Here is a 14228-nt window from a genome sequence, read left to right as displayed (position 1 = left end):
AAAAGAGGGAACGTAAATATATTTTAACATGTGGGTTTTGTAGAACACGTGGAACCTCCGTGACCACCCACTCTTTCACTAAAGGGTTTTATTCCCACAAGTGTACTTGAGCATGAGCTTTTGGTGGAAAGAGAGGATGAGGTTGGGTATTGTGTCTGGGTCAATAAGTTAGGGACAAAACATCTTTGGACATGGGAGTGTCTCGGAAATATCCCGAAGTCTTAGGCAATACCACTAGCATGGGCTGGAAGTTTGATTTCAAGTCCCCTACATCTGGGATATGCTGGCTAGACAGAAATGGCTGAGAGAATGGTATTGGGTAATCTAATGATTGGCCTTAAGTCAGAAATGATTTCCACCTGCCTCACTAGGGGCAGCCAATCCCCAAGCACGAGAAATTCCCTACCTGTCTCTCCTGAGACCAGCTCTAGAAGCTGTGCTCAATTTGAGGCATGTGCAGGCTGGGGGAGGTGTCATTTCAGTGATAAATGAGGGATGTCTGTGCCCCCCTTCCGCCACGTGGGGGAGGACCTGTCACCCTCACTGTGGGATATGTGAAAGTCACAAGAACCCAGCTCCCTGCCCCCCCGCTTCTCTCTCTTTTTATTTTAAAAGGGAGAGAAATGCAGTGTTTACATTTTCCAGTTCCTGTCCGGGGTAGAGGACCCAGAGGCCAGCTGGAGCTTCGAAAGCTACCAGATCAGTGGCAGAAAGTCTCTCAGATTCCAAGCCTGGTCTGCGTTTAAGGAATTCGGTTTGTCAGCCATCCTAAGATCTGGGCCGAAGCATTAGGTTTATGGTAGAGAGAAAACGTAAGAAAAAGCAAGCCTCATACCTGTAAACAAAACCACTCAAGGAAGACAGAGAATTAGAGTTGGCTGGAGATAGCCTACCGTCTTCATCACAGGGTCTCCCAGAACTCCCCACTCAGCTCTCTCCTCTCATTTTTTTTCTTGGGTGCAATTATACATGAGTTGAAGCAGAGTGGGTAGGGTTTGTACCTCAAATCCTTCACCCTTGATGATGGGTGGCCAAACGGCCTTCCATCCTATCCTAGATAAGGGACCTAACCGTAAGGTTCGCCACCCAAACAATTTATGGTGTTTGTGGTAAGTAGCAGGCACTGTCTTATAGGCTTTACATTTAATTTATTTAATCGCACGTGGAGGAACTTAGGCAGAGGGTAAGCTTGCCTAGGTCCCATGGCTGGACATCCGTGTCTTGAACCCAGAGAGTCTGACTCCGTAAGCCACTCCTTGAAACACTCCGTAACACCACCACGGTAAGCAATAGGTTCAGCTCGGGTCGATCTGCTGGCTGTATTCTGGCCGAGTCATAAAGGAGCATGGTGTTAGTGGGGAAGTCTGGCTGTCTCTTGGACACTCTAGATGTCCTGAGGGAAACTGAGGCACGGGGCAGATCAAAACTCTAACCATTTTCTGGGATAGCTGTCCCCAGGATTACGTGTCTTACTCTGATTTAGCGAAGCAAGTGAGAATTTCTCTTTCTCATGGTCAGCCTTGATAATTAGACTCATGTGTCTGTTTGCAGAACAACAGAATGAAGGGTGAGCCATGTTTCACGTCCAGCCCTGACACTTTGTAGCTTAGCTCCTTTATGGGTTTATTCTGTCAAGATCATCTCTGTGTAAACTCAGGCTGTGGAATGGGAGAAGCAGGCCTGGAATGAATAAAGGAAAGCGTTTTTTTTTTTTTTTTTTCCCCCTTCTTTTTTGGCATAACGCAGTTGATGGATCTAGCAGGGGACAGAGACACAATCCCCTTCCAGTAAAATTAAAGATGGGTTTTAACCAATTGATTTCAACCTTGCATGAGGACCTGCTGTCTGCCTGACACTAATGTCAAGCAGGTAAGAGAAGTGTCCCCGTCAGCTGGGCAGCACATGAGGATGCGTATTTCTGTCACTTTTCTTCCGCCTCTGCAGTTGGGCCAATGTCCTAATTCCCGCAGGGCGGGCGTCTTCAGCCCCATCCTCTCTGAGGTCCTGGCTGCTTCAGAGGGCGGAGCTGGTGGTCTGGCAGCAAGTTTCCCTGTGAGCCGAAGTCTGGTCAGTTGGTTTGGTGATTGGAAAACCGGGACTGTCGCCAGAAAGGAGTGAGGAACACATTCAGGCATCGTTAGCTCATGGGGAGACACAGCAATTGTCTTCATAAGCTGAATTCATGCTTGGTTAAAAAAAGATTTCCAGCCGGTTCAATGGAAAACCACTAAATGGAGGGGATGTTGGCCCAGTTTGCGTCAGATCAAATGAATCATTTGAAGACTCTGGGGAACTAAAGCGTCTGTGTTTTTCAGAGTTTCCCCTCCACTTATTTCATAGATTCCCTTTACAGGTGACAACGAATCCCCTGATGCTGGGATCTTAACTCAGAATCAACAGCGATGGTGGGGCACACCGGAGATGTCCTGGGGCAAGGAGCCTGAACTTAACCTCTAGCTGGTCACGTCTGCTCCCCTCTTCCCACACGCCCTTGGCGCACCTGGGTATGAGTGGAAGGGGGGGCTTGGCTGCCAGTAAAGAATCTTTGTTGCAGGACTTCTTGGTCTGGCTTTCTGCCTCCTAGTGGGTGGTTGACTCCCTGCTTTTCAACGGTGCTCAGCCTCCCTTCTAGGCAAGCCCAGCTCCCCTGGTCCAGCCCATTGGTGGAAGAGAACACGTGAGCATCCCAAGTCTTTGTGGAAATAAGCGACAAACGGCAAGAAACCAAAACATTCACCAGGAATGGACCCAATGGATTCCTCATACCACAAAATTGAGACTCCCACAGTGTCCCAGCAAGAGATGTTTCTAACATCACGCTTTGTCAGCACTCACCTTTCCTGGGAAATCGCATGCGTTTCCTGTGCCCACATTCACGTATTTACTCAGCAGACTTGCTCGTGCCCCAGACCTGATACTTGGTGCTGGCTGCTGCCATGGTGGATAAGGCGAAGCCCGTTTCCTGCAGGCACTTGCAGTCCGCTCAAGGAGCTGATGGTCCAGTCTGGCGTTTTCCAAAGTGGGTTTCATGGAATTCTAATGTTGGAAGATCTTGAGCAAAAATAAAGAGCCAAAACCTAGGATGTTAGGATGAACAGAGTCTGGGGGAGGTGGCAAGTGGCTGAGCGCAAGGCATTTGTAGATGTTGCAAAGCCATGTAATAAAGCAAGCTGTGATTAGCATTTTACAAGGTTAAGCCCAGAACCTCTTTTCACATCCTACCTTATACGATCCGGGGGAATGAGGGCTCCCTGGAATGTAGTTTGGAAAACTCTGCTCTCTTGCCTGTAATGAATGCGACGTTGCAGAATACCTCACCGTGACGGAGGAGAAGGGGAAGGAAGGAATGCGTATCTGTGCAACGCGGGCTTCTCTTCAGACTTCTTCTGCGGGCCTGGCTGGAAATCTGATGCCCTCATCACTTACCGCTCTCTGGGAGGGCAGAAGAACCGTGGAGATGCCCCAGTAACACGGTCAGTCTGGGATCACTGGACAAATGGAATCTGATGAATTCGAGTACAACCGGGGAGTCCCAGGGCTGTGGCCTGACTTCCCGGCTCGATGGGATCCTTGGTGCCAGTCACACGGTCTCCCCTTCCCAAAAGAGGGCACTGTCTGAGCATCCTTCTCACCCCCAGGGGCACTGAGACCCACCACCCTTCCTCACCGTCTCTTCTCCGCCCCACCTGCCTCACTGCATACCCGGAGGCTTGTCCCCAGTTCCCCCATTATTTACTCTGGTGTTTGCCGGCTCTGGTTTAACCCAGTCACTGGGACCCTGATTGGCACACCCTGAAGCGGCCTGGGCTCTTCGCGCTGGGGCCGTATCCCACAGTGACAGCACATGACTTGGAGTTAGTTTTGAGCTGCTCATCGACCTGTTGTTTGCTGTTTCTGGGAACTTCTTTATTCCTGCCTTTGCTAAATATTGTTCCCGTTGTCATGCAACGCGGCTTGTCCCTCGGCCCTAGCACAGCCTGCCTCCTCTCTCTGCCCTGACTTGTTTCAGACTGGATAACCACAGTGGCAACGGGTGAGGCATAAAACCGGTTGTTCCTTCAAGGGCTATCCTGCGGAAGTGGACTCGAGTCGCCGTGACCTCAGTGAAGACTCAGCCCTCACGTTTCATAGTTGTGAAATGCACCTTTGGTACGGATGTGCCCGTGTTTGAATACACAGGCACGCACAAGAGGAGAGATGTGGATGGGTGTGACTGTGTATATATGTGGGGTGTACAGGATTGGGGTTTCAAGTATGGGCCAGGGTTTGACTCTGTCGCTTATGGCTGCTTTTCTCGAGCAAGTTCCTTAACTCCTTTCATGTGACCTTCCCCCCTTCCACCCTGTAGACTGAGGATAATAGTGTCTTTCGAGTTTAGTGCTGGGGTTAAATGAGGTAAGACTTAAAAGGCTTAGAGGAGCATCTTGCAAACAGGGAGCGCTCCAGAAACGAGAGCCATCCCTGCCTTCCACTGTTCTTCCCACCAGCTCACGTTTCACAGGGAATTGAAAGGAAATACTGGGTGTTCTGTCTGTAGTAGGTTGGGAGTTTCAAGGTCTTGCATCCCTAACAGGAGATGTTGCCCCTGACCGCCTATCTTGATTCCAGAGTGGAATCCTCAGGCAGGAAGTTGCCGCAACCTCATCGGGTTCTAGCCTGCAGAGCTGGGGCAGGTAGCTCTGAGGAGGGCTAGCCTGCCCCGCGCTCCTGCCAGCTTAGGGCTTAATGAACCGGACATACCATCACAAATGCATCATCCTCATTCAGCATCCGTCCACACTTGACCTGTGCTGCTGGCCAGCTGGCTTTGGTAGAAGGAAAATCTGCCTTCTGCCTGGCACAGTGACCGTGGATATGAAGTCAGTAACACTAACTCTGGAAGCTATTGGCAAGGAGGTAGATGTGGCCGACCCAGACTCCTGTGTGGCCTTGACATGCTCTGATTCAGAAGGAAGGGTTTGGAAGTGTGGAAGAGGGGCTGGCAGGGGCGGGGGCTGGGGGGATAGTTTGTAGAATTCTTGGGTCCAGGGAAATCCACACTGGATTTTTAGGGGCTAGCTTAAATTTTAATGTTTTCAACTTAGCCATTCTAATGCTTCAGTTGATGTCATATTTGCTGAATTCTATTGCCAAGTACTTTTAGATGCATTATTAAATGTTTTTCGTAGTAGCCAATTCTACTAAAAAAATAAGATCCAGGCAGCTCATATTCCAACAATTGAAATAACCCAGAAGCAGCTGTCCTTCAAGGATTTCCAGCACCACAGTTGCTGAGGATAATGGCAACTGGGGATTCTGCCAAATGCCAGAGTTTAGGTTTTGTTCCCTTGGACTATGGATGTAGAATTTCTATTTCTAGAAGAGAAGGAGCAGGAGGTAAACCATGTCCTATTTAAATAGGTGTCTGAAGAGGGGTGTTAGAGATCTAGAAGCAAGGGGAGGAGCTCAGAATGCCATGATTTTAATATGAGCCTAAAAATGCCGTGTATGTGTGGGCCTCAGGAGAAGACATTATTACTCACCCCCTTCGCTCCCGTTGCCATCTGTGCCTTAGCCCGAGACGGGATGGCTTTGTATCCTGCAGAGCAGAATGGTAAATGTCTTGATAAATCTGCAGTTGTTCTTTCAAAGCCCTTTCTGCTCATTGCCTTCTTCGGTCACAGGGGCGTCAACAGCCCCATCAACTGTACATCTACCCACTTGCGGCTTCGGGCTAAGGCGCCTTGTCTACCATGACAGTCCACCGGCATACAAGAGGAACAGACTCAGGATAAACATCTGGGGGGTCTGATTCCCAAATATGTCCATCTCATCAGTGCTGCATTCGTGACACTGCGAGGTCAGAGGTGGGAACCCTCTAGAATCCAGGTAGCGTGTGGGAAGGAATGAAACTGTGGCCCTAGAAGAGGTGGATTCTGGTCTTTCTTTCACCTGAAAACGGCGCCACCTGGGGCCGTGTACTTACCCTATCTCTTCCTCAGTTTCCTCATCTGTTAAGTGAAGAAAGTCAGACTTGCTTTGAAGGCTGGTCAGGAGGATTCAACGAGCAGGTATAGGCCCAGGGCTTGGAAGCATTCCCTGGAGGTGCTGGGACCCGGGGTGCCTAGAAGGATGAAGGCAGGTTCACAGTGGAGAGCAGCCTGCTTTATAAAGGTGAGCAGGGAAATCAGGTGACAAACTGATTTTGGCCTCCCTGTCCCCCACCACGGTACGCATGCCCCCAAACCAGACTCCTATGGACTCCATTAAAAGTTTTATCACTCCTGGTACCCAGAGGGGGTGATGAAAACCTTGACTCCACAGCTGCCATTATCTCATTAACAAGAGGAGCTGTGGGAGGGGGCAGCCAAGGTCACGGAGGTGGGGAATCCAGCCAGGCCAGCCGACAGGAAGGTTCTGGAGAACACACGGAGTCTGCAAGCTTTCCCTGTCCCGTGACTCCCAGTGCTGCCTGCCTGGGCTTTGCTTGTCATCAGTCCTGATCCTGTGAGCAGCTGGCCTGACCCTGGGGCCGTCAGGAAAGTTGTGGGCTGTGGAACTGTCCTCAGTCTGGGGAGCGCAGATCCTACCGGAGGAGGGGGGCTCAGAGTGGGGGTCCCAAGCTGTCCAGTCGGATCTCCCGCTGAGGCAGACATCTTTCTTCCTCCCTCTGGTCTCAGAAGGTTTCTAGAATGCAGGATGGTAAAGACTCGGTAGAGGTGTTACTTACATGTGGTTAGCTGGGGGGACCCGGAGGTTTGGATGGACAGAAAGGAGGAAGGGCACAGAATGAAAGCACCTTTCTTTGCCACCTTCTGGGGTGGTCTTGGTCTGGGCCTTTAATCTAACAACTGAGGTCTCAATCATGTGAGGAACAGGCGGACCTTGTTTTCCAGAAGAATCCTCTGAGGTTTTTCAGATGGACCTTAATGACCATCAGGGTCAAAATATTTCCTTAAAATCTGGTGTTGAGCGCCTGGCCCTCGGAGACCACGCTCTGGGGGACGCAGTTGCTCCCCGCCATCCTGAGGAGGTGAGCACCGCCTGTTGGAGGGATCCCCTGTCCGTCAGCTGGAGAGAGACAGATCAGGGCTGGCGGGCCTCCTGGCGGACTCTCAGGCTGTGGAGGAAACCCGCAACATTATGGGTGAAGATGACGCCAGCGGCTTTCTTCCAGCCCTTCATTTATTCGATGGCCGCTCTGTGAAGCCACGCCTGCCCCAGCTCCTCAGTGTGGCCGTCATGGCCTCAGGATTCCCATTGTCAAAGCAGGACCGGGGGAAGTGGCTTCCATTTTCCAAAGCAAGTTTTGGAAGAAGCCAAGTGGACCCATGGAAATGGACTCCCCCCTGGTGAGGAGACACCGGGGTGGCCTCTGCCCCATCGGCTTGGCCGCTGAGAGGGCCCCCGGGGCAAAGCTCAGGACACTGAAGTCCTTTGCAACTCTCTTGCTTTCATTTGCCCTGATTTAAGAAAGAGGGAAAGGGGATACCTGCACACACAGGGTAATTATGCAGCAGCTTAAAACCACTCTTGAAGACTACTCAGTGTCAAGAGAAGACATCTCTAATCTGAGAGAAAAAAAGGCAGTTTCTTTCTTTCTCTTCTTTCTTTCTTTTTTTTTTTTTAAGATTTTATTTATTTATTTGACAGAAGCAGCCAGAGAGGGAACACAATCAGGAGGAGTGGGAGAGGGAGAAGCAGGCCTCCCTCCGAGCAGGGAGCCCAATGCAGGGCTCAGTTCCAGGACCCTAGAATCATGACCTGGGCCAGAGGCAGACGCTTAACCACTGAACCACCCAGGGGCCCCCAAAAAGCAGTTTCTAACACAGAACATGATTTGTGATCAGTTTGGGGAAGAAGACTGTCCACATGTGTCAGTATCTGCATGTGGGTATGTATGTCCATTGAAATAAGACAGTTTGAAGGACGGACAGCAAAATATTAACATTATTCCCAAATAGTTTGTATTCCTTTATTTATGATTTTATTTTGGAAGCTTTCATAAGAAATTATTTATGTTAAAACGTGTCATGTTTGATTAAAGAAAAAATAATATTTTATCTAACGGAAGAGCTTGGGGGTGAATAAATGTGCTTGGTGCCGGAGCTCTCGGAGCTCGATTTTGTCATGGTCACTTTCTATGTGCTTCTTTCCTGGGAATCACTGATGGGACAGAACACCTCAGTTGCTTGTTACAGGGCTTTGTTCCTAACTAGGCAAGGGGGGACGTGCATACCTCTAGCTGGTCAAGCCGGGGCTCGTCCTGGCCTGTTTCCCCCTGAGCTACAGCCTTGTTCACCTCCCTAGGTGATCCTACTGGCCTCCCTTCTTCCCAGAATTAATTCTCTAGAAAGGTTTTGACATTTCTCTTTACTTCTCCTCCTCCTTAGTGCTTTTCCTTGTTTTCTTCACTGGTAAAGTGAAGTAATAGGGCTACATGCTTTAAACTTAAAAGAAAATATATTACCGGTCTCACTGGGTCCTATTGAAGGTTGAATTGCATGAACAGCGTAAAAGCATTTACTTACACAGATGCTGAACAGCTTTAGTATACACACATGACAACATCCAGTAACTTCTGTCCTTAGGGCTTCTCTCAGGGCTAGGTTCTGGAACTGGCCTTTTGCCCCATATTGAAATTCACTGAAATCTGGACAGCTAAAGCCAAATGACCAGTATGCTCTTTCTGCAAAGATAATTCTAATAAATGGAGAAAAAGCAGTCCAGGAGGTTGCTTTTCTCTGCGTACTGCCTTTTGAAATCTCTTCAGCTGGCCAACTTTTGGTATTTCTTATAGAACATTTCACCCATCTATTTATTTCTTACACATATATTTTCTCTGTTAAAGCTGGGGAGGAAGAAGGGTGATGGGCTTGCCAGACCAGAGGGGACAGGCTCGAATCACCAAAACATTAAAACCATTGTCTCAGCCTCTGCCTTCGGCTCAGGTCATGATCTCAGGGTCCTGGGATCTAGCCCTGCATCAGGGGTTTCTGCTCAGCAGGGAGCCTGCTTCCCTTCCTCTCTCTCTGTGGCTCTCTCTGCCTACTGATCTCTGTCTGTCAAATAGATAAATAAAATCTTAAACAAACAAACAAATAAACCAACCATTGTCTCTTCTGGCTATTCCACAGATATCTACCCGTGATCTGATTTAACCCCTCCCCCCGACCCTGTGAGTCCTCTAGATTTGGTGCTAACGTCCATCCTACATTTTCCTAATCACGGTTGGTGATGGTGTGTTTGCAGCGTCTGTTTGCCCAAAGCTGCCTCCTCTGTGAAACCGTGACTTCCACGAGTCTGGAGATGGTGTCTGATTTTCTCTCCATCGGATCCCAGCACCCAGCCTCTACTGGCCCATGTGGACTCTTGGGAAGTACTTGTATGATGAAAGAATGGATTCATCAGTTCACCTGTATTCTTGGGACTGTGCTCAGTGGGGAAACTCAGGGGTTAAATGACTTGCTGTGGGTCAGATTTTTTGTTTGTTTGTTTGAGAAGACACAAGTTCCCAGTGGATGCTGTAACAAATTATCACAGACTTATTAGTAACTTAAAACAGCACACCTTTATTTCCTACCGTGTTGGAAGTCAGAAGTTTTAAATGAGGCTTTTGAGGCTAAAAAAAAACAAAGGTGCCAGTGAGCCTGCATTCCTTCCTGAGGCTCCAGGGGGGAATCTGTTTCTTGTCTAGCTTCTAGAAACTGCCGGCTTTCTTTGGCTCATGGTCCCTCACTCCGTCTTCAGAGCACATCAGTCCAGTCTCTGCTTCTGCTGTCACATCTCCCTTTCTGATTCTGGCCATCCTGCCTCCCTCTTGCAAGGGATCCTTGCGATGATATTGGGCCCACCTAGACGATCCAGCCTCCTCTTCCTATCTCAAGATCCTTAAACTGGTTGTGTCTGCAAATCCCTTTTGCCCTGTTAAGCAATATTTTCATAGTTCAGGGCGCTAAGATGTGGGCATCTCTGGGAGGACTATTATTCCGTATGCCACACACAGAATCCTTGGAAAGGAGTCAGTTGACCAAACTGCTAGACAGAGCAGGCTTCCCGCGATCATTCTCTTTGCATAAGATGACAATGCCCCAGACCTTACCTATGAAATTAATATAATGGGCTTGGGAGGGCAGAGGGGAGCTTGCTCACTGAAGTTAAAAGAAATGCCAATGAAGGCATTTTAGGGAATTAATTCCTGGGTCAAAAGGAGGCCCAGAATATTCCACAGCTAGGCCAGAAGTGAACAAGCCTGCTGCTTAGGGGGAAATGGGCTCCACTCTCTGTTGGAGTAGAGCAGACCTTACTTGGCCTTGCATGTTTAAGTATGAAGTCTTATAAAAGTTGCAAATTATTTTTATCCTGCCATTGTCCTCCTGGGAGTTATTAGCGTTTCTAAATTCTTAGAATACCTAGAAGGATGTAGTGCTTGCCCTAAGGTGGACAGAGGGAGGGGGTAAGACATGAGTCACACATGTTTTGGGAGGGGAGAACACACAGGGCTGGGCAACCTGGGGGACTGGAAAGGAGGGGTTTGGACCGAAGGCAGGCAACCTGGACCAGCTGTTCCAGGTCCTTCTCTAAGGATGGAGGGGGCCCAGCTCTGATTCACCAGCAATACACGAGGGTTCCAGTTGCTCCACATCTTGGCCAGCTCTTGTTACTTTCCTTTCTTATAGACATCTAACTTCTGTGAGGTGGTACCTTTTCATGGTTTTGATCTGCATTTCCCCAGTGACTTGTGACGTCAACCATCTTCTTATGAGTTATTGGCCATTTGTTAAGCTTCTTTGGAGAAATACCTGTTCGTGCTACTTGCCTCCTTAAAACACTTGGGTTGTCTTTTTGTGGTTGAGTTGTAGGAGTTCTCTATGTATTTTTGATATTAAACCCATATCAAATACTTAATTTGCAAAACTTTGCTCCCATTTTCTAGGCTGTCTTTTTACTTCCTGGACAATGTCCTTTGCTGCACAACATTTTTAAAATGTGATACAGTCCAGCTTATCTGTTTTTCTTTTGTTGTTCATGTTTAAGTGTCATTTCTAAGGGTTGATGGCCAAATACGATGGAGATGTACTCTTGTGTTTTCTCCTGCTCTTTTTCACTTTTAACCAGTTAGTTCTCATGTACATTTCAGAAGCCATTTGCGTCACTGGGCCAACATCAGAAACCTGGGAAGCTCAGCTAAGTCTATCCTGGTGTCTGTCCTAGATAGGCCCACAGAGTAGTGGGGGAAACAAAACTTTGTTAGTGACACGATCACAGTAATCACTCCCAGTCATTCCCAAATGCCAGTGTGAGGATCTTTGCTGGTCTGCCGAAGTCTGTGGGAAAAGAAATGAGAGCATTTTTAATATAGCTAAATTTTTTCCATTTAAGGTACTGTCCCTTATTATGCAAATGGTTCATTTCTTTCTTTTTTCAAGATTTTATTTATTTATTTGACAGACAGATCACAAGTAGGCAGAGAGGCAGTTAGAGAGAAGGTGGGGGAAGCAGGCTCCCTGCCGAGCAGAGAGCCTGATGCGGGGCTCGACCCCAGGACCCTGGGATCACCAATGGAGCTAAAGGCAGAGGCTTTTAACCCACTGAGCCACTCAGGTGCCCCACAAGTCGTTCCTTTCTATGAAGCTAGAATGTTCTTATGACCTGAGGCTGACAGGAGATGGTGAGGGTTTCTTTAGATGCTTCTACCTGGCAGATTAAGGATGATCAACTCAGTGTCAGACTTCCAAATTTAGGGGAGGAAAATAGAAGACTAAACTGAGAAATTCGAGAGGTTAGAAGTCACCGCAGATGCTAGCGTGTGTTTATGTGGGCCTGCAAATCATGTTGGGGGATCCCTGCCCAGGGTTTTAAGGGAAGCCTTCACAGAGGAGCCAGATTCACTTTCTCCCTCAAATATCTGACCTATTTCTTCTTCAATCGTCGTCTTTGTGCAAAACTTTGAGACATGGAGAGTAGGGAAGAAAGAATAGCAAATCAAAGCTCAGTCTGTTTCTTGGACTGGGTTCCCCTGGGCAGCCGCCGACTGATTCCCCTTATAGATTTTACCAGATGGTTTTCCTTTTTCATTTACTTAAGGTATGTTTTAAAAAAGAAAGAAAGACAGAAGTCCTACCCAGAAAGGAATACTTTTTTTTTTTTTTCTCATGGGAAAGAACACTCAGTTGTATTTGGGGACTGAATGAAGTTCTGCCAATGACTTCACCCTGGTAAAGCACTGAAATTCTCCCAAACATACTAATTAAGATACTTTTTGTCTTTTCTGTTGGTTTTAGCTTTGAAGATACGATAAAAATGGCATGCTGTGAAATTGAGGAGCCAAGTTTGGAGGAAATGACATGGTCTCTATTTGGCAGTTAGTCTTGAACTTGAATGACCTAGTCTAGTGAAGGTTCTCCAAACTTGTTTGATGGTCCCAGCACCTGGGCTGTGCTGGACAATCGTTCAGCTGAATGGTTCCTCCTGGAATTGTGCAGTGCACGACCTATGCAGCTGTAAGCAGTAGCCTGATATACCCTAGCAAAAATAGAAATGAGCATAGACATCAAGAAATGTATGCTTGTTTATAAATTATTTTTGTGCATATCCACTTAGATTATATATAGATAAAACATGAGCTCTTTTCCTTGTTTTTTTCTTTTTAACTTAAAAAATAAAAATGAATACTATTTTAAACAGAATTTCACCTATGCCCCAGGGGATGGTTTTGGACACCCTTCAGGGTAGGCCACCCTAGTTTGGGGACACCAGCCTAGGAAGAATTCACAGGGTCTTCTCTATCATTCGGGCAGGGCGATGCATTTGTATGCCAATTTGTGGCTGCAGAGTACTTACTGGTCTAACCCCTTCCTACCAGAATCCCTGTCCTCAACTGCTGCTTCCCATTTCAGAGTACACAGTCATTAATGAAGCCTGCCCTGGAGCCGAGTGGAATATCATGTGTCGGGAGTGTTGTGAATACGATCAGATCGAGTGTGTCTGCCCCGGAAAGAAGGAAGTAGTGGGTTACACCATCCCTTGCTGCCGGAATGAGGAGAATGAATGTGACTCCTGCCTCATTCACCCAGGTGAGTGTGGAGTGGAGGCCTCAGGCTGCCTTTGTGTTTTCTGAGGGTCGTGAATGGGAAGAGGCCGATCACTTAACTTTGGGCAGGCAGATATCAGAGGCTGTGATGCCATGATACTAAAAGTGGCATAATCCTGACTGTTCAGGCAAAGGGAGTAGAAGAATTAGGACCCTTTTTACTGTTAACATAATAAATCTGTGAATTCATCCACTCATTCATTCATTTGACAAAAGACTCAGCAGCTCCTGTGGACCATATCAGATAATGGGAATACAATGATTAAAAAAAAAAAGAAGACACATTCCCTGCATTCCCGGAGCTTGCAGCCTGGTGGGGGAGATGGAGAAGTAAGCAGGCAGCTGTGGTACAGTGTGGTGAGCGCTGTGAAAGAGAAGCACAAGGTACTATGGGAATATTGGGGGTGTCGGAGACTTCCTGGAGGCGGTGATATGTGTGCTGAGGATGGAAACAACAAACTGAAGAGGGTGGAGGGGACCTGATAGAGAGATCAAGCCATAGAGGAGAGCATGTGCTAAGGCCCTGTGGTGAGAGAAAGCTTGGGGTTTTGGGAATTGCAAGTTCCTTGGTCTGGCTGAAGGTATATGTATGAGTGTGTGTGTATGTGTGTGTGTGATGAAAAATATGGAGAGTGATAGACAAAGAGAAAACATTATAAGAGAACAATCTCAGGAAGAGAACAGGGCTAGACCCTGAAAGTTTTGCATGTTGCACTATGACTTCAGGTTATATCCTGAAGCTATTTTAGCTACATCAGAGATCTTTGAGTGAAGACATGAAAGCTGATTTTCTCTGTGGCTGCAGTATAGAGAAAGGATTGGAGGAAGGCCAGGGCAGGAGCAGGGGAGGAATAACAGGGACCTTAATGAATGTAGAAGCCCTGTGCATGGAGAGCGGTGGAAGGATTTCAGAGATACGGAAAGAGTGGAATTGACAATTTGAGATTGGCTGCTTGGGGAAGGGAAGAGCAGAAGTCAAGCATGAGGCTCAGGCTCTGAGCTGGACATTTAGGAGGTGGTCCCAGTAATAGGAGAGCATCTGAAGGTGAGACGGGACCTTCCCAGGTCACAGCCTGCGTTCTCTTGCCTTCTTCCAAGCCACCATATCTCCACCAACCAGGGGACAGCAACTGTTCTTTCCACCTGTCTGCCTGGA

General features: G+C 47.9%; 1 protein-coding gene across 5 annotated transcripts in view; it reads left to right on the top strand.

Moving 5' to 3' along the window:
- The window catches only part of PAMR1 (peptidase domain containing associated with muscle regeneration 1), a 150483-nt gene that overhangs the window by 84376 nt on the left and 51879 nt on the right, over positions 1–14228 (top strand). For all 5 annotated transcript variants that reach the window (XM_032357942.1, XM_032357944.1, XM_032357940.1 and 2 more), the window contains one exon: positions 12879–13055. In XM_032357942.1, coding sequence (XP_032213833.1) covers positions 12926–13055 — 130 coding nt within the window. In that variant the 5' untranslated portion in view covers positions 12879–12925. The remainder of the gene's footprint in view (positions 1–12878; positions 13056–14228) is intronic.

The sequence above is a fragment of the Mustela erminea genome, chromosome 9, assembly GCF_009829155.1.
Source record: "Mustela erminea isolate mMusErm1 chromosome 9, mMusErm1.Pri, whole genome shotgun sequence".
NCBI classification, from domain to species: Eukaryota; Metazoa; Chordata; class Mammalia; order Carnivora; family Mustelidae; genus Mustela; species Mustela erminea.
Note: the sequence above shows the minus strand (reverse complement) of the source record. Positions and strands in the feature narration are given on the sequence as shown.